Source organism: Lasioglossum baleicum, chromosome 8 (genome assembly GCF_051020765.1).
Source record: "Lasioglossum baleicum chromosome 8, iyLasBale1, whole genome shotgun sequence".
NCBI classification, from domain to species: Eukaryota; Metazoa; Arthropoda; class Insecta; order Hymenoptera; family Halictidae; genus Lasioglossum; species Lasioglossum baleicum.
In genome coordinates, this window is record NC_134936.1 from 11,235,338 (window position 1) to 11,261,092 (window position 25,755).

Below are 25,755 nucleotides of genomic sequence, written 5' to 3' on the forward strand. Positions count from 1 at the left end.
TATATTAATGTTTGCTAACTGTTGGTTTGGACTGAAATTCATTTTCTCTTTGTCAGTAGCTAGTATTATCAGTCCACGTGGAGTTCCCAATATGGCACTACCAAGGGTTCCCTAATATGCGTATAGCTATTGACATTCCTGGTGTGGGTGCCAAATATGGCACTAGCTGTCATATTATGAACTCAAGGTGTACCATATTAAGAACCCCTTCCGCTGGAACCTGCAAATGACACATGATATTAATTTTGTAACAAACTTGACCCCAGAATCTTATAGAGAGGAAATGCATCTACAACTGGTAATTTTTTGGTCGAAAAAGAGCATTCTAAAATAATGAAAAAATTACATCAACAAAAAGTGGTTGATATTTGGGCACTTTACCCTGATAGCTCTTCTGGAGATCTAAAATATATTAAAATCGCACTAAACTCTGTCAAATTTTATATTCACCGTTATATTTGTTTGTTCAACGTTGCTGTTAAAAATCGGACGTTCCATGTGCGACAACCAAAGACGAATAACAGCAGCATGATTAAAACAGTGAAATCTGTTTCGAAAATGGTTCGAAAAGATTAGCGAGCGCAGTTGCGATAACGCGATTCATTTCTATACTGAACATCGGATTTCCATTCGTTCCATTAAAGGTGAGTTATTCTTTATTGCGCTGGCTGTTCCACATTCATCGTGGAATCTACAGCGTTGCGCACCGATATACCATCGTTGCAAATGTCTGTCAGTAACGTTTCGAAATAAATCCCTCATTTTCTTATCAGCAAAGTGCAGATTTCATTCGGTAATATCGGGGCGCGAGCGTCCGCGAATGACCGATTAAAATTTCACGGAAAATTCGTAACGTTGAAACCGCAGGGAATAAATTGGCTCTGATCACATCGGGACATGGATGTCGAACGCATTAACAATTGCGGCGGAAATGTTTTATCGCGGAGCCGTAGGCTAGGAAAGCAAATGTTTACCTGCCCTTTCCGAGGCGGAAACGCGTTTCACTCGGTCCGTGGAAAATTGTACGCCCGCACGGCGACGGGCGCGAACAGGAAAGAGAGATTCGCCGAGAGAAAATGTCTAACTGGTGGAAAAGGTTGGCGAAAGGGTTGAGTAGTGGGGGAAATTTCAGCGCCGCCGATGCGAAAATTCAGCGCGACGAAAGGGTCCCGTGGGAATCGAGGAGCAACAAAAAGGGCTTGGTCGCGCGTGAGCCCGTCAACAAGGGGCGGCTGGCGATCGTTTTAAGGGAAAGATCCGCTCGACCCTTGAACACCGAGATGCCAGATGCTGGTGTCTGCGTTCGATATCGTTTCGCAGGCATCTGTTACGAATCTGCCCGTGTTTTTGTCCCATCCGTCTCTGAACGCCCTTTTAATAACGCCTTTCCGGTTGTCCGGACACCGGCTTCCGGTCCCTGTCGCATTCGAGTGCGTCACTTGATGAAAAATAACCGCGGGCGGTGCTGTTTACGGCAAAACCTCGGTTTACCTCGCGATCGAATCGACCGACCAGCAACTTTATTCATAAGCTGCGATTCGCGTTATAATCTTTCTAAATTTTAGAAAGAGCTGACGCTTATTCAGGTAGGTAATTTATCCAGAAGATGGATCGAGGTGCTAAATCGGTTTTGCGATTGGGCAATTTTTGCTGAGCTTATGAAATATTAATTCATGATACTCTGCAGGCTGGCTGATGTACTATTTTCGGTAAAATGCCGCTGCACGTGTTGAACTGCTCGGTTTATACAACATTCAGTCTTCTCGAACTCGAAGCCAGTATTTCTTTTTATTTATTAATGAATAGACCCCGGATTTTATCCATTTATAACAAGAATGAGCGAGTGCAATTTAAAATAGCGAAATTATTAAAAGACTTGAAGATTATTAATGAAGAATATAAATTCATATCTAGCTCCTGCGTCTTGCGAATAATGCACAAACATTTTATTTTGCATAAACACACAGTACAGAATTACATTTTACACTTAAAAGGCGGATCAGCCGATTGTACAGATGACTATGTTACATTCTATGGATAGTTTCGTTGATCAATTTTTTACAGTATATTTCAATGGAATTTTATCTAGATCCATTGATCATTTTATTGCACCAAAAAAATGGCACCAAGAAATGAGTCGTAATTAAATGGTTAAAATTAATATCAATAAATTGTAGAAATATGTTTTACGTTTAGTATGTGGGTTGTGTTATTTGAAGGGACCATCTATTATGAAAATTGAGAACGATTAATTAGAATCATGATCGCACCCTCTCGCACAACATTCAATAAATCAGAGTATTGGATTGAGTGAGCTGACGATCCTGCATGGGAACACGGAACTGTTCCGATATGATAAGTACCCGAGTCTCTGTTTACCTGTCCGGATAATGGAGACTCATGGAATCGATGTCTATATAGAGATAGCATAATCGAGGCCCTCCATAAGCAGTATCAGGACAGCCGACAGTCCATTGTGTCAGGCTTAAAGGAGAAAGAGATCGTCTATAGTCGGGCTGTTGGACGACCAAATCTACTGATAGGCTGGATTGAAATCTACAGATAAAGTTGATTGAAATCTATTGATTAGCTTCTTCAGTCTCGTAAAGATACCCAAGGGGACTTCAAAACTGTTAAAGCTCGCGTAAAGTTGTAGCCACTTTTGCATTATTGTCTGTCTGGCTGCTGGAGGGTTAATTCTACTGCGAAATTTAATTGCAGTCTACTAGATTGGTTCGAGGCTGATCAAATTACGTAGCTATTCAGAAAATATCCGACGAAAATATTCTGCCTGGCCATCGGTCGACCTAACCTACTGCTGCGTTTGATCTGGTAATTGCCCATATAAAATTCTTCCAATCAATTTTTATTTCTTGCACGATCAACATATTTCATCGACGTTGCCCGATTAATTATTTAAACGTCCATTACAATCGATGCACGTGTATTTTCCACAGATTTACAAACCCTTTGATCAGCTTCACTAAATTTTGCATAGTTACCCTTTCGGATTGCAAAAAACCCAAATTATGAAACCGAGCGAACCCGTCCCTGATGGGAGAATTATATTGTGCATCTGAAAGCATTACAATATTAAATTAATCACGCTGCAATAATATTCGTATTCAACATGGCAGAACAAAGTGGCGCATTAAATGAATTGGTAAATTATACATCACCGTGAATTAATTCCCAGCATGGCATGATTTTCATATTTCCACAGAGAGGCTGCTCTCTCCTCGAGCAAAATTACGCGCAAACATATATAAACGTTTACGGATATTCGAACTCCTCAATGCATGAAATACCAGAACTAGGATTGCTTTGTTCGAGAAAAATCGAGGTGAAAGGGGTTCACGAATCGAAGTCGTTGATCAGAGGCGTTCGATCTACCGGCCCGATAGCTTGGCTGACACGTTATCTCCCATTATCGAAAGTGAGAAAGATACGGGGGCGGACGAGACAAACGGGGAAACACCGTTTATTCGATTACGACACGCGACAAGCATACGTTATCATTCGACGGGGAACGAAGTCTTATCGATTCGCAACACTTTCATCGTCGGGCATGCTTAAGGTAACTCGCGGCGTCACGTATCCAATAATTCTCCGGGGCTTTCGAAACATACGGTCCATCGCGAGGAACTTCTGTCCCCCTCCTGTAAATCACATTAAGCCCTCGAAGTCCCGTGACCGCGCGTAACGGGACGATATATCAATGGGAGGCCACGTGGTGCCGGACAAATTTCTCTTTCTCAAACCCCTCGATCGTCCAGACGCCATTCACCCTTCGAATTTTCGAACGTATTTAAGTACACGTAATTCCGCCCGTCAAATCCTTATGAATGGGCTCGTAAGACGGAAACAAGCCTGGTAACGAGGAAACGATATAATTTTCTTGGCTTCCCGTCGCGGCATCCCCGGGACTAGGCATTAATAATCCTCGAGGAGAAAGTGACACCGTGAGAGGGTGCCAGGAAAGCTAAGAGGAGAGAATTCGGCGACGATATCCGGCTGAAATCCAACAGTCGCTGCTATGTTTCATTTAGAACGTTTAATTGTACAAATAGATCAAGTCTGCTCGCAAACAATGCAATTACAACGGCGTCCATAAATATTTCGACACCGATTAAGCCAAAACGAACAATTATTATGTTCGTACCGCTTTAGTGGAACAAGATCCATTATTTTTATCTTGTATTAACATACATTGTTAGCCCCGTAAATAATCCGCGAGAATCAAGAAAATAGTCCAAAGAGTCGGTATTATCAATAAATCATAGCTCTTTAGTTTAAAAAAGTAAAATATGCGTACCAAATGAATTAAGGTAATTTATTACATTTTTAATATAATTTGTATTACTCTTATTCTAAATATAATTTTTAATACACTTTTTACATTTTCATTCGAATAATTAAAGTATTTTTTTCATTGCAACAGAAGCGAAAAGGACGATTTACATTTTTAATCTAATATCCATTAAATTGTACCCGTGTTTGCGTATTAGAAAGATAGAGAACCAGCAGTTAATCCTTTGTGAAAGCAGTCTCCGTTCCCAGAATGGATAGAGGTGAAGATTGTTGAGGATCAATTAGGCCACGCCATCGTAGGAGATTGAAGAGTTATTAACTTCTTCATGTGCGATTAAGCTCGGAACTTTCAACTTCAACTCGCGATTTTAAACTTCATTAAACTGGAGTCAAGATTCTAATGAGTGTGCCTGATGTTTATGCGAGTTTAATGAAAATTAGTCCGAGTTGAAGAAATTGCCGTTCAATTTCTGCGACCTCTTTCGCGTGACATGTTGCTCGACGAGACGACATCGGTAAACATTTTGTCAACGTCGTTTCGCTGAACTTTACGAATTTTCTGGTTTTCTCCACTGCTTGTGGAGCTTTGCTGACCGCGAAGTTTACATTACCGCGGAGTTCACATTACCGCGGAGCTTTCCTGACCGCGAAGCTATCATAACGGCGGAGCTTTCCTGACCGCGGAGCTTTACTGACTGCGGAGCTTTACTGACCGCGGAGCTTTACTGACCGCGGAGTTCTTCTGACCGAGGAGCTCTTCTGACCGCGGAGTTCTTCTGACCGAGGAGCTCTTCTGACCGCGGAGTTCTTCTGACCGAGGAGCTCTTCTGACCGAGGGGCTCTCCTGACCGAAGAGATCTGCTGACCGTGAAGTTTACATTACCGCGGACTTCGCATTACCGCGAAGCTTTCCTGACCGCGAAGCTATCATAACGGCGGAGCTCTCCTGACCGAGGAGCTTTACTGACCGCGGAGCTCTTCTGTCCGGGGAGATCTTCTGATCGAGGAGCTTTCCTGACTACGGAGCTTCGCTGACCGATTTAAAAAATTGAAACTTCAGGAATAAAAGAGAAAATCTGAATTCCGTGATTTGAACGCACAGAATTCACAGAATGCCGGCGGTTACTCGATTACAAAATTCTTTCCGGGGGAGAGGGAGACTTTCCCAGGCACCATCGGTGTACTAAATCAATGACCATGCTCCCGTTATACAGACGCTTCCATCGAGCACTCCATCTTTCCGAGCTTCTCGGCGTCGCCATTCCGATTCCGGGTGTGCATTCTTGATGCACTGGCGAAATGTCCTCGATTTTCTCGAGTGCGGCCCTCAGATCGGGAAGCCGATAGCGCGTCGATAAATTACAGCGGCAGATTCCCGAGCCGATTTTTATTTATTCATCGTGACAGCGGCGGGGAAAAACGACGGTGAACGTCGGGACGCTCGCCTTATGGGCGGATGGGCAAGCGTGGTACGTGTGCGAGAGGCTACACAGAGGGGTGGGAACGGGTACAGTGGGATGGGAATTACGAGGCGAAGTAAACTCTTCCCCGTCCGATCGGATAAAGACGCGAGCGACTTCGATGCTGTCGGCGAGGAAAAACAGGGAATGAACTTCCCATCGTGGATTTGCAGCAGGGCGTGTGTGTGTGCCGCGCTGTCCGTGTGCACACGTGGCTATTGTTTCGAGCCGTGATGTTCAGGCTGCATGAAACTTTCACGATATCTGCTTCAGAGTCGGCTGAATAAATGAAGAACGAAAGCGGCCGGCGCGGCGAGCGAACCGAGGAAAACCCGTGGAAATTCGCGCGACTGTGAACGACTCGTAGACGTGGCACCTTCGACGTCGACGAGAATCGTTTTACCGAGAAGTAAGCGGCGCTGTAAAATTTTACGTAATGACGGTTTCGTAACTTTCCCCTTTATGATTGCGTAACGAAGCGCGGAGCAACACCACCCGATGAGGATCCAAGGATCCGTATCGTCGTCGTGCTACAGTACCCGCTTTATCCCGACAGTATTTTTCTACGGTTTTACTTTTAAATGTGATTGCCACAGCATTATGCGCGATCTTGATTGCGCCGGCGATGACGGATCACGCGTCCCGCCTGGGAATCATGAAATTGTCAAAGTTTGTTCTACGAATCACCCGCTTCAAGATGAGAGCCGGTCGTGTTCCGCTCCCTGTTGCCGGAACTCGAGATCGACATAAATTAGGCATGTCTTGATTAATGTTTGCCTTGCGGGCAAACTTTCTACTAGTTCTCTTTTCTGTGGGAATTTTCGATGGTGCGGTCTTTCAGAGTAATATAGGAATCAACTGGAGCATTTTCTTATGCATAATTTTTGAAGTGGAAGCTTCTTTAGGTGCACCGTGTACACGATTACTGGGCACTGAATGAGTCTGATAATTTTTTTTTTGGTGGGAGTAATAAATGGGAAGCAGTATTGATTTTTTATTACTGTGGTACCTCTCATTAAACTCAATAGAAGGTACTTGAACTTTTGTTTTTTGTTGCGTGTACTTACAGAGGTTATTTAATGGTTCAATTGAGGGTATGTATGATCCTAGTTCGGGGGAAATCGCCGATCTTCGGTGACGGTCGGTCGCAAGGGTCCGATCGCCGCTTCATAATGTGCGTGAAAGTCAAAGTGAACACACATAATTTTGTTTATCTTCTTCTGATCTTGTCAACCGCGTCAGTTGTTACCGGGACGCAGAAAGTTACATGGTGAGTACAGTTTCCGTGTTGCAACATTCAATAGAAATCAGGATTATTTACCGTTATTGTTATTAAAATTAATTCTGTGTCCAAGCGAGTTATTGGAGCGAAAACATTTGATTTATACATGTTTCTGTAACCGTAGAATCAATAATCATATGTACAACCAATTTAAAAATATATTTACATTATTATTTTTTAACAAATTTATGATAAAGATTGTGAAGACGTTAGAAGAATTTAAGAATTTTGTCACATCACTTTTTCATTTCATAAAAATTATTAAATGAAGAAACACCATTTTATTTAATGTCTGTTTCTTACAATCGATTTGAACAATTTTTATGTTAAATGAAGATACATTGTTTAATCATCATTGATAGTTAGAAACAAGAGCTGGGTCATTTTTGTCCCATAAGATACATAAACAAATTAATTTCACTACATTACATGCGAGAACTTCGGATTTCATTGTTTAATAACTTTCCTTGAATAGTTAATAAAATTGTTATGAACAATATCTTATACCAAAATATGTGTTTCAGTGTTAAATAAACTATATTTATCCAGTTCAAATCATTAAACTTCTAGAAATAGACGAAAAAGTCGTATTGAACTTTGGTGATTTTCAAGTCGTTGTAATTTCGTAATTTTTAACATTATTTTGATAAATCTTAGCTTGTTGGAAAGCGAAAAGCCTGCTCTTGAAAATGGCGTTTGTTTCGTTACAATGCGACTTTTAGTTCCCGAGGTATCGTCGTGTAAAGACAAAGTAATTTTTTGACATTTGACTATCTCCGTCTCGGTCGCACACTATGTCGCGTTTTCTCTCGCACGGTGGTACTGACCTACCTCTACTTTACGCTAGTTGGGCAGGTCAGTTTTTACTATTACCTCGTACGCACTTACTTATGAATGGGCCCTCCCCATTCAAGGTACGCGCAAACTTTGAACGCTTATATCTGGAGAATGGATTGGGATATCGGAATGAAACAAAATCCATTGGAAAGAGCATTCTCTCTACTATCTTCCGCGGCGATTAATAACCATAATTTCATTGTGGTCGCAAATGTGATATAGTCTAGCCTGAACAGTACTAGGGTAACTGCACCAGTGAATGAACATTTAAGAAATTGTTCAGGAAGATATTTTATTTTTAAAAAAAATATGTGAATTAAAGGAATCTCATATATGCCAAATGGCTCCCTATACTTCATTTGTCAAAAATAAATGAACACAAATAAAATGAAATTATTATTATTTTTCTTTATTAAACGTTAAATAAAAAATATAAAAAATACCAGTCAATGAACACTACATTCTAGTAATTGAACAATGGTGGTCCAATGAATGAACAAAATTACTAAACAATATTCTCCTATTTATTTAACATTTAATCACAAAAATCCCTTAGAATTAATTTTCTTTGGCTCCGTTATCTTTGTTAAAACATCCTGTCTCTTGTACCAAACCGTATCTGGAATCTCTGGCCATTTCCATACCTTTCCTTTTTCACATTCTACCATTGTTGTCACTTCATGAACACTCTGTTCATTTACTGGGCTATAAGTAATATCGTGGACCAGTAAATAGACACAACGAATTTTTAAAGGAATATTCATTTTATAGCTATTTTTGTGATTTATATTCAATTTTTAAACCCTCGTACATCTATATTGTTAGTAACTTTTATCTCATGTGTAAAAGAAAAGTATAAAAACTCATGTGTAAAAGAAAAGATCTTGTATACATACCTACTAGTTTTAGCTCTGTTGCACACACTCGACGCACTTGGTGAAAATAGGCCATCTTAGAAACTAATGGTCAATTGACCAATATAAACCAATAGGAATACAGCTACGAAAAAGAGTCATATATTCCATTGGCCCAAGAGTCATTATCGCTAGTATACCGTGCGGCTTAAAATTTGTTGAAATATACAAAAGCGTTCATTTACTGGTGTCCGTTTATTCACTGGTGCAGTTACCCTAACATTACAAAAAAAATATTTTTCACATCATACACCATATCACTTACCACGTACAGTGGCTTTCATAATTTTTTTAAAACCTGCACAACCTCATATTTGCAATCGAATATATCACAGTAATAGATTATAAATTACAATTTCTTGTATCTCGGGATTGAATTTTATAAGAAACAATTAATAATTTTCTTTCAAGTGTGTTTTCGATAAATACTGCAATGCACAAGTCAATTCACGAAACAATCTCGCTACTCGCATTAAAATTCCTGTTTAATAGCTCGTGTCTGTTCGCCTTGAACAACATCGAGGACTAGACTCTGACAATTCCCACTGCCGTAATTTTCGCTAAGTTCCGATATCCATTGTACAGCGACAATAAGCAATCATCGATTACTATTACATACGCGGGTCTGAATGAATCGGGTTCATTTGTGCGCGACGATGTACTGTTCCCCACATTTTGTCACGGTTAATGGAGAATCCTCGTGAATCGGTAACTGAGCTACCCCGAATCCTCGGGATTGCGCAATATTACGTCGACGAAACGCTTTAAAGGCGCTGCCTCTCAAGTGCCCGCGATCATCCGCGTAATTAATTCTCATCTGGCTGCGGCCTGAGGGGAACGAGAGGATAAATTAGAGATATTCCGATGAGCACAATGGCAGCTTTCGATTCTTCGACGGTGCTCCTTCACCGCCGGATGTCGCCCAAGTTCTACGGCTAGAGCGCGCGCCCGTTGAATCCCGAACGCATTCCTGCCGGAAGTAAAAAGAGGAGAGAGCGTGCCGTTGCGCGGAGGGTGGGGAACACGGAGAAGGAGGGGCTATGTTCGCTGAAGCTATCGGTATTCTAATTACTGGCAGCACGAAAATAGCGAAGGAAGTTGGAACGCGTAATTACACTCGGGGATGGCGCCTTATTAAGGTATCTCATTTTCTTCAGGGGCTACGGGGACCGGTCGATGGCTTCGGCACCGTAGTTCTTCATCGAGTTTTATCCAATAAAGGTGCACCGATCCTCCTGCTGGAAAATACGAGCAGATCCCAGGAGTCACGACCGAAGAACCCGCGACGGTCAACATCGACGGCTAATACCGCCGGCAAAAAGCACCTTTTCAGGTTTAGTTAGCTTACTACCCCCGCGTCCCCAATGGTCCGGGACTCGGGGCTCGAACTTCCTCGAAACGAGCGGACATCTTGGAATTGAATTACCGACGGACGGAGACGACGATCTTGTTAACAACGCCGGCGAATTTCTCGATCCCGCTTCGCGATTGCCAACGTGGCAATCAGCCTCGGACAAATTCGGAATTAGAATTATGACGCGACAAAAATCCAGCGACCTTTCGCTTATTCTTCGTAATATTTCATTATTTTCTCAAACGTGCTGTGGCGACACATTACATTTTTTATATACCGGTAACAGAATAATTCGAAACGTCGTCAAAATTATTTATTTAAGACATACGAGATTCTTTTGTGGTAAATGAGTGGGTGGAAATGCATATTTGTGTTTAATAGTAATTTAATATACTTAACGATACATGTATATGCTAATACAAAAATAAAGAATTCACTCTTAACACGTGGCGTCCATAGAACAGAATAATTCGAAACGTCGTCAAAATTATTTATTTAAGACATACGAGATTCTTTTGTGGTAAATGAGTGGGTGGAAATTTAATATACTTAACGATACATATATGCTAATACAAAACTAAAGAATTCACTCTTAACACGTGGCGTCCATAGATCGACTCAAACATAACCTCCAAGAACAAGCACTCCCTCTATATACTCCTGGCCTCTCACTCACTCACGCGTGCTCACACACTTTCATCTATACTCTACATTCACAACTCTCACACACAATACAAAACAATCATCACTCACATCTTTTTTATAAATAGTAGTAAATAGATTTATTTTGTATGCCTTTCGGCCTTAAAATGGGGAGTACATGTGTGTTTGTGTCAGTGTATGTTTATTTAAATATTTTCTATATTATTCTTCCTTTTTTCTAGAACTCTCCTCATCCACTCTGTGCCCTCTTTGTCTCCTTTCAGAATTCCTCGCACTCCTATGTTTACTCTTTTCAGCTCTTTACATTCTCTTACCATGTGGATTAGGGTCTCTGGCTTCTCTTTACATAGTCTGCAGACTCTATCCTTCTCCTTAGTCCAGTACTTGTTGTTCTGTTCCTCATTCCCACATCTGAATCTGGCAATCATTCTTTGATCTCTGCCCTCGTATGCTTTGCATAGGTATCCAGCCATCTGAGCCTCCCTGATTTCTCTATACTGTTTGTTGTATCTGCTTTCTGTTATTTTGTCATATTGCCATTGTTACTGCTCCGCTCTATCGGTTTGTATCAGAAATTCTTCGTACTTTTTACCTTCATTTCTTTCCGCTTCCATTGTTTCCATGTCTGTTCCTTTGTTGAAATAATATGAGTCTCTTGTTTTTTCCCATTTTGACTTCCTCTTTTCTTGTTTCCTGTCTATCTCTTTCCAACTTTCTCTTAGAATTGCGTTGCTACTCTGACTTTTTGTTTTCTCCTCGTATCTTAATGCTCTTCTTCCTGCTTCTATTCTTATTTTGTCCGTTTTTGTTTCTTCTATTAGTATTAGATATGCAGGTGTGTTAAAATCTAGTCCTAAGGTCCAGCGTATATACTTCTGTATTTTTTCCATTTTCTCAGCCTCCATCCATCCCCATATCTCTGAAGCGTACAGTAAAATACTTTTGACTAAGCTGTTAAACATCTTCATTCGCCTCTCATAGTTGTTTCTAAACTTTCTTTGGCCTATTCCCCATACTTGTGCCATAGCTATTCTTGCTTTCTTCGTTGTTTCTCTTATATGTGCTTCGCTGCTTCCGTTTTTCTGGAAATGGTATCCTAGATATTTAAACTCCTTCACTACCTCTAGTTTTTGTCCTTGGTATTCCCATTCCTCTTTTTCCTTCTTCCCCCTCCCTTTATGGAATATCATAATTTTGGTTTTATCCGTATTCAGCTGTAGTTCTTTGTCATCGAAGTATTTTGAGACTCGTCATATCTTTCAGATCTTGAGGGTCTTTCGCTAGTAACGCCATATCGTCTGCATACGCTAACGTCCAAATTTTTTCTCTCCGTATTACAATACCTCCCGCTTGATTTTTTCTCATTGCCTCTTCTAGGTCCGCTATGTACAAGTTAAATAGAGTCGGACTCAGTGGGCAACCTTGTCTTACACCCTTTGTTGTCCAGAATTTTGATGTCGTTTGTCCGTTGATTCTTACTATGTTCCTTGTTTCCTCATAGATTTCTCCAATTCTTATCCTTAGCCGACTACTGATGTCTTGTTTTTCCTTTTTATAAGTATTCTAAGAATAATAATACATCCTGTATATTCACAAAGATTAATTTCTACTTTATCGTAGTCAAGTTTCATAATGATAGGTACGGTTGAAAAATTGTTGCAACTGCGTGAAAGAAGCTCGATCTCTCCCGAGCTTGTTGTTACGACTGACGTCTGCGACAGTATTTCAGCTAGCTGATTATGCTACATTAGAGAGTTCCCACTAAATATCCCAGCAGTTGGACGTGTCCCGCGAATGAAATTTCGAAACACAGCCAATTATCGCCGCGCGAATATCGCCGAACTCCGCGGAAATTACGACGGTTCTTCGCGTTTACAAGCAAAACTTGGTTCGTCGCTCCTCCCTTTGACACAATGCCAGGGCAGGCTTGCGCGCTATGCGAGATTTAAGGGTGCCTCTTTCGGTTGGTGTGAGTCGCGCGTACAAGAAACTCGTGTGTGCAGGTGTGAGCATGTGTGGCGTCGAAGAGGGTTGCGCGACCGGGGGCTTACATCAGCGGTGATTAATTCTGGAAGATTAGCAAAACCGGGCCGCCGGAATTACTGCCGGGAGAATACTATCCGAATCACAGTGTCTGCATTAGATCGCGCTAATTAGCCTACCGACCAAACCCCCGTAGAAACGGGGAGGAAGGAAGAGTAACCGAGGAGGAACAGCTCGAATCTTTTGAGAAACGGCAAAGACGTAAGCCGTCGCGGATTGGCTGAGCCTTTAACATGCTTTTAACCCGAAGTTACACACACTCACGATTAAAAGGAAAGTACTTTCGAGTTCCGAGTCGGATGGCGGGGGTCTCAAAACGGGCGGAGCTTTCTTGGCACGTTCTCATACATGGGCTTCCATGCGAATGTTACGACTATTGCAGTCTGGGGAGTTTCGAGCGAGAATTAGCTCGGCACGATTAAGCTTACGTTCCTTGGATCGAGATTATCGTTAGCGGCAAGTGATTTAGATACGAACCCCCCAGCGACGGGGCCCCGGGAACCATGGAAAAGTTCGTACCGCGCTCCCGAGAACGCGATAACGTTCTTAATCCGGCCGATCGGCCGCGGGAACAATAGCCGTTACATAATTTTCTTTTACGCGGGATTAGGACGCTTAAAGTCTTTGATTAGACCCGCGTTCTCGCGCGGCCCGTTCAACCCCTAACAAAAGTCTACACACCTTTCCCCCGGAATCGTACGGAGACTTTTATGCGCCTGATACCCGCCTTGTATTAATATTTAACACGGACCCGGATATCCGGCAATCTACGATTCTCTTCTCGCGATTCCGCCGGCGGAATTTAATAACGGTGTAACGGTACACGGCCCCTGCCATTTTGTTCTATCTGCCGCGCGCGATTGTTTTAATCCTCGCGAATTTGCAGCGGTTCTTCTGAAATTCCGTATTCTTAAAGTTTGAGCTGTTTTAATTTTCCACTACTGGAGAGAAAGTTCAGTAATCATTTCAGACTAAAGTCAGATTTTTCTCTCTTGAATCGAATAACATGTGAGTGGTGATTGTTTGTATTGTGTGTGAGAGTTGTGAATGTAGAGTATAGATGGAAGCGTGAGCACACGCGTGAGTGAGTGAGAGGCCAGAAGTATATAGAGGGAGTGCTTGTTCTTTTGAGGTTATGTTTGAGTCGATCTATGGACGCCACGTGTTGAGAGTGTATTCTTTATTTTGTATTAGCATATATGTAATCGTTAACTAATATTAAATTACAATACAACAAATATGCATTTCCACCCACTCGTTTACCATAAATGGTAGCAGATTGTGATTGCTAGTTCGTTATTTTGAAAACTTCGCGGTTCGTGGGTCGTGGTTCGAGGTTAAGAAATAGCACGTGTTAATTTGTGAGGAAAAAGAAATAAAAAGAGAATAAAATGGCAGATGGATGGAATTTAGCGAATATCGAACCACTTAATGACGTGAACTATTTTCTGTCGAAAGAAACTATGGAAAAAAGTGATAGAAAAGAAAGAACCAGAGATACCGCCTGAGGGAGCCAAAAATTTCGAACAAGGATTCAAAATATGGAATGAGTGGGACGATGGAAACCATGCCCGGAGAGCAATAATGATAAATACCATGTCAGCGGCACAAGTGTGTTGAAATATTGCAAAGAAAGGAATGCAGGTAGACTATGGAACCTGATTGAACATAATATGGCAGAAGAATCAGAACCTATAAAGGTAAAAGCCCTAAGCGAGTTAACAAATTTGAACATGACGAGAGAGGAATAGCATATATGTAATCGTTAACTATATTAAATTACAATAAAACAAATATGCATTTCCACCCACTCATTTACCACATAACAATCGCAATTGTTTCTCTGGCGTGTCAGAGGGTTATCGAACCACCGGTATTATTCGAAGTGAAACAAGCACTGAAGTTCGACTCCGGTTTCTCGGAATCACGAGACCGCGAAAAAAATTTATATTCTCCCGAAGATCCGCGATCCGCGCTCGTGACTTTCTTGTTCTCACGCATCGTGCGTTTTATTTGTTTAAAAATTCGAAGAACTGTTTGGGCGCGCCTCGCTTTCGAAGTTCCCGATCCCTCGCTAAATCCAATCCAAGTTCCCTCCATCGAATAAGAAACGAAAACTTCTGAATGCCAGCAGATCCGACCGAGACTCTCTGGAGCTCGCTCTCCGAATCGTCCTATTCATTTCTCTAAATTGTGTCTGGCGATTTCGTCCCTCCGTCTAGGAATAAGCGAAACAAATGACGGTCGGTTTGCCGCGGCGGGCGTTCTCGCGGATATGAGAAACCGGGAAGTGAGGAGAGCGAAGCCAAGGAAATTTTAAACGCGTTTATTGTCTGAAGTGCACGGCGAAACAAACCCCGTGAATCACTGTACCAACTCTGTCGCCTCGTTATTTACTCCTCGGGAAATACGAAGGAAACAATAAGAGACACGGATTAGCATGCGCGCGGCGCTGGTTTTCCCCTCGGCTCTCTCTCTCTCTCCCTCTCTCTATCTGTCTCTACGCAGGTGACGTAATTAACAGAGGGATTTAAGATTAACCAGGGAAGAATTAGAGGAAAGAAAATGGCATTCAAGCAGCGGCTGTAGGTAGACCGACAGAAACAGGATTAAGTGCACGGAATTCGAGAACCGGGAATCCAAGGTAATTCTCGCTTAATCCTCGGACATGGTCCTGGGACAAGCCGTTCGTTTCCGTTCGACTGCGACTAGAGTATTTTCATCGTGATATCGTCCGTCCGAAGATAATCCTATCCCCGATATTGCCTCCATCTTTAATGCACTCAAAATCCATCCCGCTTCGGGATTCGCCGCGTACGTCCGATTTCGAATCGACAGAAATAAGATCGCCCTACATCTATATCGGCCGGGCTTACCTTGCTGCCGAGTGGAAACTTTACCCCCGAAGACTGATCGTCTGTCTGTTCCATCGATCCTTGATTACTTTCATCCATCGCATCGAAACGATCTTGTGCCATTGTACCGTGCAATTAAGAGAGAGAGAGAGAGAGGGGGTGTAACGTTGCGGCAATTACCTGAAACACCATATTCTCCCTTTGTAATCACGCTTTGACGGGCTCGTTATAATCGCCTCGTCAACCCCACCGCTCTTCCGGCCCCGACTGACCATTGGCTGCTCGTTACCCAATGGAATCGCCCGTGCATTCACTACAATTAATAATCATGCCACCAGTTCCCGGAAATCTCATTGTTCATAAATTATAGAAAGGGAGAAAATATTGATCTTTCACACTAAAACTACCACGACATACCACGATAAATTATAAACATGCTTTCGTAAGAAATGATTTAACAAATCGGTATCTTTATTAGAGCACATATTCTAATAACAGTGTCTAACAACAAATTTGTTCCACAATTACTGTTGGGTGGTTCTTATAGAATGTGTCCTTTATTTTGCTCTTAGACGCACAGTTTTTGAGAAACATGGCCATGAAAAAAAACAACATATTTTTCAACTTTAAACAAATATTGTGATATTATTATAAAAGATATTGAGTTGTTCTCTTTACAGCAGAAGATTCTGTAGACTTTCCCGAATACAGTGATATCCAATATTCATATATTTGAACGTGTTTAAACAATCATTAAAGACGGAGAGACACCATTTTTGCATCAATTTTTGAGGATATTTTTCAATTTATCTCAAAAATAAGGGTCCAGCGGAGAATCGAACTATGCCACGCGATAGAGCAGACTTATTTTATCTTGAGAAACTACCCTTTCAAGTTTGGAACGTCGACGTTTTTTTCGAACCAGAAAGCAAAATATCTTCGCCCGACATGAGTTGCCACCAGTGGCACGACGTTCCAAACTTGAAAGGGTGGTTTCTCAAGATAAAAGTCTTCTCTAGCGCGTGGTATAGTTCGATCTTCCGCTGGATAAATTGAAAAATATCCTCAAAAATTGATGCAAAACTGGTGTCTCTCCGTCTTTAATAATGTATTAATCTTCTGCTGTAAAGAACAACTCAATATCTTTTATAATAACGTCACAATATTTGTTTAAAGTTGAAAAATGTGTTTTTTTTCAAAGCCATGTTTCTCAAAAACCGTGCGTCTAGGAGAAAAATTAAGGTCAGATTCGGAATAAGCGCAAAAAACTCTATAAGAACCACCCAACAGTGATTAGTAACAATCGTGCAAGGTCTAAATAAATTATCTTGTAACTGACCCAGACAATTTTTATTTTACATAAAAATCCGCAGTTCAGTAATCATTAGACTGCGGGTCTTTATGCAAAATAAATATTGTCTGCATAGATTGCAAGAAATAGAAACTAAATTGAATGTTATTTCTACCCTTAATGATTTTAACTTGTTCACTGAAAAACAGTCAAACTAATTTTATGCACTTCGTTGTTTAAAGTCGTAGTAGAATGCAAACTGTTTTAACAATTCAAAATTGGGCACGTTGCATTTCATATACTTCCAAACAAGGAATGTGAGCAACGAAACAAATGCTGATAGCAAACGTGTTAAAGTGGAGAGAAATCGTACATTAACATCTTCAATTTTCTAAATTTTACAACAATTTTGAACGTGTTAGTCTCTCGTCAAGTTGCTTATACATTTACAAATCAGTGTTACATGTTATATCGTGGGAAATCGGATTTCGGAGAGCAGCGAATATTTCACGGGTTTCAGAAGTTTCAGGTAAACAATTAATCAACGGTATTCGATGGGCGGCGGTCAGGCGTTCTCGGTTTCCCATTACAGAAATCGTAGTTGGCGATCGGAGAGCTATCATTAAGCCGGTTCGACTAAGAATAAATGTTGCCTAACGATGGTTCTAAGATGTCCATAGAACAGATTTATGTCCGCGGGTCTCATTACTCAAGTTACACTCGGCCCTACCGTTGATCCGGATAGTCCGGCAATTAAGTTCCCGTTTCACGATCCACCGTTACGATCCTCTGACGGGTGTTTTTATTTGCAGGTGGGACGGAAAGAAGCAACACGAGCCACGCTGATGAGCGAAATCGCCGGCCCATTAGTGCAGCATCCCGCGAACCACCGAGGGGAATAAGAGAAAATAGCCGGCCGTTCCGTAAAAACGATAATAGAGTCCGATTATCGACTCCTGGGAAATAAGGAAACAGAAGATATCCTCGAGAAAACGAGCATCGACAGCTCCGGAAGCCCCGTAACCCGGACTAGAACACCAACCGTAGTACCTCAGAAAACCAAAACTAACTCTCGAAATCGCGGTAAAAGTAGCTTGATTATTTATCGATTGCAATCTCGATCGATCCATGCGAGTCTGGCGACGAAGCGCGAGGAAGAATAGATCGGGAGGTGTTATTTCGGGACCTGCAGCTAGATCGAGATAGTATCGAGCTCGGCAGGGGCTTCGTACAAGTTCGATAGCCAGAAAAGCTCGTGTATGGGTGACTCTGAAGAAACCTCGAACGAGCGCCGACGATAGAGACGTGTACGCTTAGGCGGCTTCGTTCGCCGTTCGTTTCCTTTTATCTGGGCCGATTTTCATTCGGCCGACGAACGTCCCGTTCCGCGTCCTCCCACGTCGTGCGCATAAAAATATAACGACTCGTCCACGGCTTATGGGGGACGGGTGCGAGCCTGGGTGAGCGAAGAGGAGTCGCGCGCGATACCGCGGGATCGGCCGGTATAATCTCATAAAACCCTGCCGGAGAGTCCATCTACGGGAGCGGTAAAGCCGTCGACGACGTTTCAGCGCTGGGAATTGGTACACTGCGCATTCCTGGGGGACAGTTTCGACGGTTCCCCGACCGGGCTATCCTCAGCGGTGGCCGAAGTGGCTGAGAGATCACCTACGGAAACCGTTCTTCGCGTTCCACCGACGAAAACACTTGCCGCAAAGTACAGAGAGAGAAAGAAACATTTCAGACGCTCGGTGCCCAATGATTCATTCAAATGGAGGAAGAGAGCATCTCTCGTGACTGACGCTCGCGTACAATCGCCAGTGATAGTGTGTAGGACCACCGAGAGAGAGGAGGAGTGGACTTTATTCTTTTGCCAGTTGTTATGTCTTCGTACAAGTGTTTGTCTTTCGTGATCGAGTAAGGATTATCATGGATCACGTGCACGTTAAGTCGAGGTCCACCTCGAAGAGCAACCCCACGAAGATGGCGTGCGAGAAGGCGACCAGGAGGCTCAGGAGCATACTGGTGAAGGCGTCACGCTTTGGTGTCTCCACGACGGAGGTCGCCAGGCTGCCCACAGCCAAGAAACTGATACCACAGAGGGATCACGGATGGAAACTAGCCGTGTTCCTACTGCTGATGTTCGGCGGGGGTGTGATCGTCGCGCTCGCATGCACCGCGAGGAAAGGATGCTCGAAGCTCGAGGAAATCGTGAGTAGAAATTACATCTGAATTTTTACACCTGCGACTCGAGGCTACCATCTCGTTCCCGTGAATCAGGGTTTGACAAGCTAAAGGATCGTTGGGGGGAGGTCTAAGTTCGAGAGCGCCATAGGGTGCAATTGTCGTTGTTTGGGTACTCTATAGGGTAAAGATTGGATTTTTAGCCAGAAGGGTGTATTTTTAGGAACTGATCTAATTGTAGTGGCTTAATAGGCTTATCGAACACAACGATTAATAATGGAAACTTTCATAATAAATTTTCCCACGACGATAGCAATTTTACTCGCGAAGCAGGGAAGTTCTCTCGAGTAACCTGATCTGGTAATCTCTTTTGAGATTTTCATGTAAAAGAAGGGCTTCTTTGAGACGCGGCGAAGTCATTAAAAAATTTATTTAAAGTCCTCCGGTAGGTGAAGCGTTAATCTTCTCGAAGAAGAGAGCTCACGTTGGAGGCAAATTAAATAATCACCAGCAACTTTTACGAACTTGATGCATCCACGGTAAGAACCTCTTTTATACGAACCAATGAAAAAGCCTTATACTATATCACGAATGCACAACCGGAGAAATAAGTCAAAGGGGAAAATTGTGTGATTTTCTGTAACGAATATATCTGCGAAGGCAGATTTGAAATATCAGTACTGGTTACTAACACTTTTAATGAAACTATAAAAACTGTAAAAAAATCTGACTTGTCATGTAACAATTAGAACACGAGTTAACCTGAAAACCGCGAGAAAATAAGTTCGTTCGCCTGGCTCGAAGAGTAATCGAACCACTGCGGGGGTCGGTCGGAAACTTACGCAAGAGCAAACTGTCTCGCTGTAGGTGCAAGAACGCGAAGCGTGGCGGAAGTTCGAACAAGCCGTACAAGGTCTGGTATTCGTGTAGCCAAGCAAAACAGTTCGAATCGGAGCGCCCCATCCCCCGTGGGTCGCCGGGCAACTGGTGCTCGCCGAGGCTTGCACAATTAAGCCGGAGCCTTTCGCGCGACGATTCATTGGTTTTTCACGTGGCGCGGCGGCGTGCACACAAACTTTCCGGCGGTCGTTGTCCGCGACGCGACCGCAGATGGCAGACACGGGGTGCATGCGCGGTCTATCGACTGGTCACGTTGAACGGAGAAAGTCGAGACTGCAGAGTCTATACCGGAAAGAGTACGTATACAGGGTGTCCCAAACATGTGCTCTCTTAAAATCGATGATTCCCGAGGTTAGCACTAATAACTTTGTCCTTTTCGAAAATGTTCTCCACGGCTTTGTTGAGGGGTTATCAACGAAAAACACGGACCAATCAGAGCTCGGCTGCAGAAACGACTGGAGGAATCAGTCCTTCTAACATTAAACCTACCATGCTGGTTGAACGACCGGTTTCATATTTTTCTTTTCTCAATTATTGAAATTATAAAGTTGCTTAGGGGGAATTGATTCAATTTTCTTTATCTAAGCACATGTAATAAAAATTGCACAGAATCTAAATAAATGGAGCCTTGTCATTTTTGCAAGCTAAAGCACATTTTGACCGCTTTTAGAGCTCGGTAGGTTTACTGTTATGGGGGTAGGCTCATTTCCAGGATTGCAAGGATGCGGGATGCGCCTTCCCATTCCTCGATAATGCAAAGATGGGGTTTTTTTCAGTAGTCACGCGCGCTAAATAAAAGATCAATCCAGGCCGCAATCGCCCTCAAAATTCCAATTTTTATGTTTACGAGGCGTAATTTAAATTATTCGGCTGCATGGAACTGTCGCAGCTTTATGAAAATATAAGAGCTACATGCGCAGCTTTATGTAAGAGCGAGATTATGAATGTTTTCTGTATGCGTGTGTAATGATATTTGTATGTGTGTATTTTATGTGTGTCAATCGATATCACATCGATTGACTACGTAACTAATGTAAACAGACAAACAAAACATCACTTCCTGAAACGATTACGAAAGAAACGCATTCACAGAGTTTGGACGTGAAATGGTTAAAATACGATACAATTACGAAAATATTTAGAACGTTTAAATATCGAATACTCTTACATTTATGCTTCCTAATAATGCAAATTACTAGGACTTTTATAGGACGTTTGAGGGTAATCGTGACCTAGATTGATCTTTTATCTAGCGCTTTTCACTACTGAAAAAGTCCATCTTTGCATTACCGAGAAAGGAGAAGACGCATCCCGCACCCTTCCAATTCTGGAAACGAGAGTCTACCCTCTTAACCCTCATACGCTCCTCAAAAATAGTTGCATAAAAGAGAATAGGGTAATACCCATGTTGCTCTACACGTGAAATCAACAAATTATGTTCCATTCGTAACGTCACTATTTAAAGAAATACATGTCACAACATAGACATAAAAGGATCAATAGATTTACTGTATGTGAAAATAGTAAATGGGCGAATTTTTACCCCGAGGCAGAGTAGGGCAATAATCAACTAATATTTAAAAATGACTAATAGTCTTCTTGAATGTTAGTCATAGCAAAATAGTCATTAGTCAAAACTTTTTGATTAATTACTGATAACTAAATGGCAAATAATTACTCACAGCTCTAAGTAATCGTTAGCTAATGCTTACTAGTGAATTAGTAGTTGATGATCAGTGATCAATCTTTAGTCATCAGTCACTATTCTGCGATTAACATACATTAATATTATTAATTAGTTATCACTAACTAATCAAAAAGTTTTGACCAATGACTATTTTGCTGTGACTAACATTCAAAAGACTCTTGGTGTTTGGGATGCTGGTAAGCGGATGTTGGATAGGTTGAGGAGGATTGAATGGTCTTGTGTGCAGGTCGGATGGAGATCGCTTTATAGACGGATAAATGAAGGGTTCAAGCCAAAGGTGATTCACTAACACTATTTATTGGTGAGTTTCGAACCCTGCCTCTGTCGGATGGAGTAGCGCGTGAGCTATTGTATACTGGTCGCGAACTCGTTACTTTTGGCGCGAGTGAAGGATTCGACAGTAAAGTGTGCTTGTTGGTAGCAGCGATCTCGGAAGTTCAAATTGAACTGGTTCGATCGGCACCGTTCGTCACCTTCGTGCTCGCATACACGAGGTTCAAAAGAACGGAGAGGGGGGACGCTCGCTGGTTTGATCGTTATTTATGATTTGACTTGAAGCGGTCGCGCGGTGGCGGATTCCCGAACACTTGGTCATTTTTAAATATTAATTGATCATTGCCCTACTCTGCCCTGAGGATGGTATAAGTGTTAACGAAGCACATTTTTGGACACCCTGTATAGAAGACAGAGCACAGCCTACAGGAGAAAGTAAGACGAGGCTCGGTAGATCGCCGGTGTAGCCTTAGGGGTCGAAATAGTAGGTTGAAGACTGCAGTATGAGCAGAGTAAGAGTGTGAGAGAGAGAGAGTGGGGAGAGAGAGAGAAAGGGGGGAGAGGGTAGAGGGTGGAAGTGAAGGACAGGCAGAAAGATAGATAGAGGAGGACGAAACCGTGTTAACGATGTTTCGTGTAGAGAGGCGGCCGGGCGCTGAAATTACAGATCAAGGGGTTTCTAAACAATTACGCTGTCGGCAGGAGGTCAGGCCGAACAGCGTGAGGTTAGAGGTTACGGCTCGCAGGAGCCAAGGCTTGCGGCCTGCGGCTGGTTGCGGACGAGGGTCGAGGCTAACAGGAAGTGCTCTCTCACCGCTGGCCAATCGACGGGTGGGCTGCATCGCAGCCTGGCTAGGGAACCAGTGCCTCCTATCGTCTGATATTCTCCCGGGTGTTCCTATTGTCCCTACGGGTCGAAAAGACCGAAGGAGAAAGAGAGGGATGATGGCGAAGAGGGTTGGGGATTCGAGCCGCGAGAGAGGTTAAGAGCGGCAAGTAACGGACGTAGAGAAAGGGTTAACTGGAGAGAGGGAGGAGAAAGAGAGAGAGAGAGCGGCGTTGCAGCTTACTGCTCTCCATAAGCTACACAGAGTTACCGGTCGGGGTCGATCGATCGGTCGCAATAACCACAACTTGGAAACTTCCGACCCTCCCGCCCTTTGATTCGTTGGCAGGATTGGTAGCGATTTTCACTGACGTGGCACGAAGCCGAGCCGTGATCATCGGCCAACCGACTGATTGGCGGTCAGAAACATTGGCCCCAGGCTCCGATGAAACCTTTCGACCGCGTTACCGGTGACCCACCTTCGATACTCACCAGCCATTCAGCCACGTGAAGTGGAACTCTACGTAGACGTCGACCTCGTCGTCGTCACCGACGTCGCCGACGACGATGCCCGTGGGGCACGTGTACTCGCTGCGGAGCCTGATTTCGTGCCGGCTAGGTCCCGACGGGCCTCGGAGAGATCCGTGGCAGGAAACACGAGGGGAGAACTCTCTTTGATGTCGACGAGCAGATCGGTCTCTGCGCCGTCGCTTATATACAGCTTGTTAACGCTATCTCTCTGTACGCTTGATGGACGCGGATGCATATTCGGTTAGGCGAGCCCCGGATATACAGGGCACCGGTGCTCGACCAGAAAATCTAACGTTGGACGATAATGGCATCGAGCGGTCCGGCCCTACAGCTCTCTCTCACTCTCTCTCTCTCTCTCTCTCTCACGCACACTCTCTCCAGTCAGCTCGAAATCTCTGCCCTCGATACCCGACTGGAGACTGCCAAGGGAAACACTGCGCCGGCCTTAGAAGCACGAGAGCAAACTTCATTGGGAAAGGTTTAATCACTGTTGATTGAGGAGCAGAGGATTTTAGTCGGGATTCTGACCAACGCTACTTTCCGTGTTTGGGATAATTAGCGAGAGTTCCGCGCCGAACTTCCCGACCCCGTGTGTGCGTTTCGATTGGACGATCACCGTCATCAAGTATTTACAAGAGTTGAGGAAAAGTGAAGCATTGTGCTGCTCCAAAAATGTTGAGGCTGACATGGTTTTAGATCTTCCACCGGCAGGATTCTTAAATATTTACACTACCGCTCGAAAGTATCCGGACACTTCCTTTTTCTCTGCAAAACCTAGTTTAAGCTTGTAGGAAAAATATTTAGAACAATTTTGTGGTATCGTAGCACAATTGAATTTACTTTTACGTACAAATTATACAGGGTGTTTTCTACTTCTCCGGCGAGATTGTAGGAGCATGAATCTACAAGTGAAAATACGAAAAAAATGTTATATGAAGTTTGTTTATCGAATTCATCTAGACACACGTTTTCACGTGATATAAAAAAATATACAGCATTCCATTTAAAAAATTGAAGGTCACCTTCATATCTAACAAAATAGTGTACACACAAAAAAATTACATAGCCCATAGTGTTGCGTATAGAAAACTTTTTCCTCTTCCATTTTTTTCGAATATTTACTATTTAGAAGAAAAACGCTGACTAGTGATACCGCGAACACCCTGTATTGAAAAATTTTGGTAATTATTTACATTCAGGGCTTCCTCGCCGATTTTGATGAAATTTAAATATGTTACAGATTTCTACATTTTGAACAAGAATTAACCGAGATTAGAATTAACAAGAATTAAACTGAGGTGAGAGAAAAAACAGGGTCTCACTCTGACCATACATATATAGGGTGAGCTTTCAGTTTTGAAAGACTACTCCTACATTTTCGTATACGTGGTCATATACTCCGCCCCCACCACCTAACCCTAACTAATTCTGATCGCATAATCTTTTCATTCCATATGGCCGTCATACAGAATTTGAACTAGTAATGGAAAAATCATGAGATCAGAATTAGTTAGGGTCAGGTGGTGGGGGGCGGAGAGGGCCCGAAGTATTCTTTCAAAATTGAAAAAGCTCACCCTATATATGTATGACCAGAGTGAGACCCTGTTTTTTCTCTCATCTCCGCAGCGTGTTTGCAAGCAAAATGTAAACAAACGGTGCGCCGGGACAGGCTTACGTCGCCGCAGAGCGTGCAGGAATACGGAAAATTCAATACAGTATTAGCGATAGTTTTTCGCAAATATCTCGAAATTAAAATCGAGCGGCGGTAACATGTATCAGAAAAAGTTGTTCAGAATGATGACTTTGACAACATATTTAAATTTCATCAAGACCGGTGAGGAAGCCCTGAATGTAAATAATTACCAAAATTTTCTCTCTTGGCCAAACTTCCTTGAGCGGTAGTGTACATTTTGTATCGAGTAACTGGGTTGGTATCGCTATCAACGAGCTAGTGTGTCTAGTGAATGAGCACTTCAGCTGCATGTTTGTTGAAAATATGCACACTGTTTTCCGATGGAAAGTGCATTAGAATGGATTTCGGAGAATGAAAATGATGGACTCGGTATATGAAGCCGGTCCGACGAGTCATTTGGCGAGGCTGTATCCTATCCGATGGAAAGTTTCGAGTGTATTGTCGAGCGGCAGTGGAATTTTATTGGCCACTAGTGTAATGCATATGGAAGGCATTGTATTATACATCGGCCGGCGAGTGGGTTGACCTGTCACGCGTGTGCGTGTGCGTCGGTCGGAACGGTGACCATGCGTTTGCCGTCCGTGATGAGGAACGAACGGAATCATAAATGTCCGATCTCTGGTCCGGGTG

At 42.9% G+C, this 25,755-nt stretch overlaps 1 protein-coding gene across 1 annotated transcript in view; it reads left to right on the forward strand.

Annotated features, from left to right (window-relative positions):
* Positions 1-25,755, forward strand: part of LOC143211333 (uncharacterized) — a 104,155-nt gene that overhangs the window by 22,649 nt on the left and 55,751 nt on the right. The window contains exon 2 of the mRNA XM_076428869.1: positions 17,823-19,221. Coding sequence (XP_076284984.1) covers positions 18,940-19,221 — 282 coding nt within the window. The 5' untranslated portion in view covers positions 17,823-18,939. The remainder of the gene's footprint in view (positions 1-17,822; positions 19,222-25,755) is intronic.